General features: G+C 35.0%; 1 protein-coding gene across 1 annotated transcript in view; it reads left to right on the forward strand.

Annotated features, from left to right (window-relative positions):
- The window catches only part of Cbr-mrp-8, a gene marked incomplete at both ends in the record, with an annotated part of 18,629 nt that extends 16,553 nt beyond the window's left edge, over positions 1–2,076 (forward strand). Inside the window, 3 exons of the mRNA XM_002640887.1 lie at positions 330–596; positions 1,151–1,345; positions 1,962–2,076. Of these exons, the coding sequence (XP_002640933.1) occupies positions 330–596; positions 1,151–1,345; positions 1,962–2,076 (577 nt within the window). The remainder of the gene's footprint in view (positions 1–329; positions 597–1,150; positions 1,346–1,961) is intronic.
- Between the last annotated feature and the right edge of the window lie 533 nt (positions 2,077–2,609).

The raw sequence follows: 2,609 nt of genomic DNA on the forward strand, positions 1-2,609 counted from the left end.
TATGCGCCTTTAAAGTTGGTGCGCCCACTTTTCAAAGAGGGAGGCGGCGCGCCATCTTTAAAGGCGCATAACTCGAAAACTTCCGAAGCTACACAAAAAGAATAAACTACAACAATCTTTAAAATTTCGTTGTTCACAACTTTGTAGTTTGTAGTGTCCCTTTAGCCTATATGTTTTTTGAGATATGCGCCTTTAAAGTAGGCACTGCCTATGGAGAATGGTTGCCAACTTTAAAGGCGCATAACTCGAAAACTACGGTAGCTAGAAAAAAGTTATCAACTAGAAAAATGTGGGAAATTGAATTTCACACATTTAAACATTAACTTCAGGATGATTGAAGCCGAATCAGGTACGATTCGAATCGATGACGTGGCTATCGACACAATTGGCTTGCATCAGCTACGCTCCAAGCTCATTATAATTCCCCAGGAGCCAGTGGTCTTCTCCGGAACCCTAAGATTTAATTTAGACCCTTTCAATCAATATTCTGATGCGGAAATTTGGAAATGTCTGGAAATTTGCCAATTGAAACCGTTCGCCCAGGACGATGAGCAATGTTTGGATAGGCACATTTCCGAGGGTGGCAAGAATATGAGGTACGGTATTTGGAAACTGTTAAAAGATTTAGATTTAGCGTGAAAAATCCTTTAAAATGATTATAAGCACGAATAGACTCCGCCCATTTTCAAATTTTGTCGAATTTTGACTTTAAAGGTGCATAGGGGGTTCGAATCTGAAAATTCCAGGAAAGTAGGTCATGATTATACTCATTTTAAAACTGAAACTCTAATAAATACAAAAATCGCACTTTTACACAGAAAACTTGATAAATAAAAAAGTTATTGGGAAAGCAAGATTTTGGAAATTTTTTTGAAATTTTTAGTTTTCCTTATAACTTTTTCAGATTTCAACATTTTCCGTTAAAACTTAATTTTTCGTGTTTTTCGCGTTGAGAGCTTCAAAATGAGTATAAACATGACCTACCCCCGAGAGTCAGGTGTTAGGACCCCTCATGGGGGCCCATGCGCCTTTAAAGTCGGAAAATTCGAAATGGGAGGAGCCTAGTCGTGTTTAGGCTCATTTCAAAGCATTTGTCACGAGGATTCCAAATTTCCTAGTACACACAATCTCTGAATTCTGAAATTTTCAGCGTGGGCGAGCGACAACTGCTCTGCCTGTGCCGAGCGTTGCTCCGCGGAGCCCGAATCGTGATTCTGGACGAGGCGACGGCTTCTGTGGATACTGTAACCGATGGAATTGTTCAAAGAGCCATTCGACAACACTTTCCCAAATCCACGACAATTTCCATTGCTCATCGTTTGGACACAATCGTAGACTCGGATAGGTAAGTTTGCAAAAATCTTGTTTTCACCACAAATTTTTTTATTTTCAATGTTTTCGAAAAATTTTAAAATTATCGTGATTAGCAGGTTTTGCGCTTTAAAATGAGTATAAACATGTCATACTTTCCTCAAATTTCAAAAATTCGGGCCCCCTATGCGCCTTTAAAGTCACAAAATCAAAGTGGGAGGAGCCTAGTCGTGTTTATACTCATTTTGAAGCTCTTGCCACAAAAAATTCAAAAATCAACATTTCATTCAAAAACTTCAAAATTTGAAAAAGTTATGATGAAAACTTTAATTTTCACAAAAATTTCCAATATCTTGTTTTCCCCATAATTTCTTTATTTTTCAGAAATTTTGAAAAATGTTAAAATTATCATGATTAGCAAGTTTTGCGCTTCAAAAAGAGTATAAACATGACCTACTTTGCTCAACTTTCAAAATTCGGACCCTCTATGCGCCTTAAAGTCAAAAAACCGGATTTTTTCAAAATGGGCGGAGCCTAGCCGTGATTATACTCATTTTGAAGCTCTCATCGAGCTGAATTCGAAAATTAATGTTTCAAATCAAAATTCTCAGAAATAAACTTGTTATGTTGAAAAAAAGAGACACTTCCAGAATCGTAGTCCTTGATGCCGGACGGGTCGCCGAATTCGACACTCCCTCAAATTTGTTGCTCAATCCGGATTCGTTGTATTCTCAGCTATTAAATGAGAAAAATAGAAAACAGTGATTTTTGATTCTTTTTTGTTTTGCCAGAGAAAATAAAAATATCGAATTCTAATTAATTTTTTTTCAAAATTTTTTTTTCAAAATGCGTTTTCTTGTCTATTATATATTGTAAACAGGTCGAACTTTATATCATTTTGCTCTATAGAATCTGAAAATTTTGAAAATACAAATTTCAAAAATTTTGGTCCAGTGGGTCCCGAGTTATGACCCTTTAAAGATAGCTTACCTGTAAAAAATTGGTAATTTTTTGTTTTTGAGTGTAATTTTTTAATTTAGGAACAAATTTGGCTAAATTTAATATCATTTTGATTTTCAAAACTTGAAAATTTCGAAAATATTATTTACAAAAAATTTGGACCACAAGGTGCCGAGTTGTAACGCCTAGAAACTGTCTTTAATGGCTAAAATCTATAACAATCGTCTTTTTTGTTTTTTCTGCGCTATTTTTGTTTTAGTTTTTAGCTAACTATGCCAAATTTAAGATTATTTCAATCTGCAGAATCTGCTAAATTCAAAAAGTTTGATTTCAAAAAA

This window comes from Caenorhabditis briggsae (genome assembly GCF_000004555.2).
Source record: "Caenorhabditis briggsae complete genome, chrIII, whole genome shotgun sequence".
NCBI lineage: Eukaryota > Metazoa > Nematoda > Chromadorea > Rhabditida > Rhabditidae > Caenorhabditis > Caenorhabditis briggsae.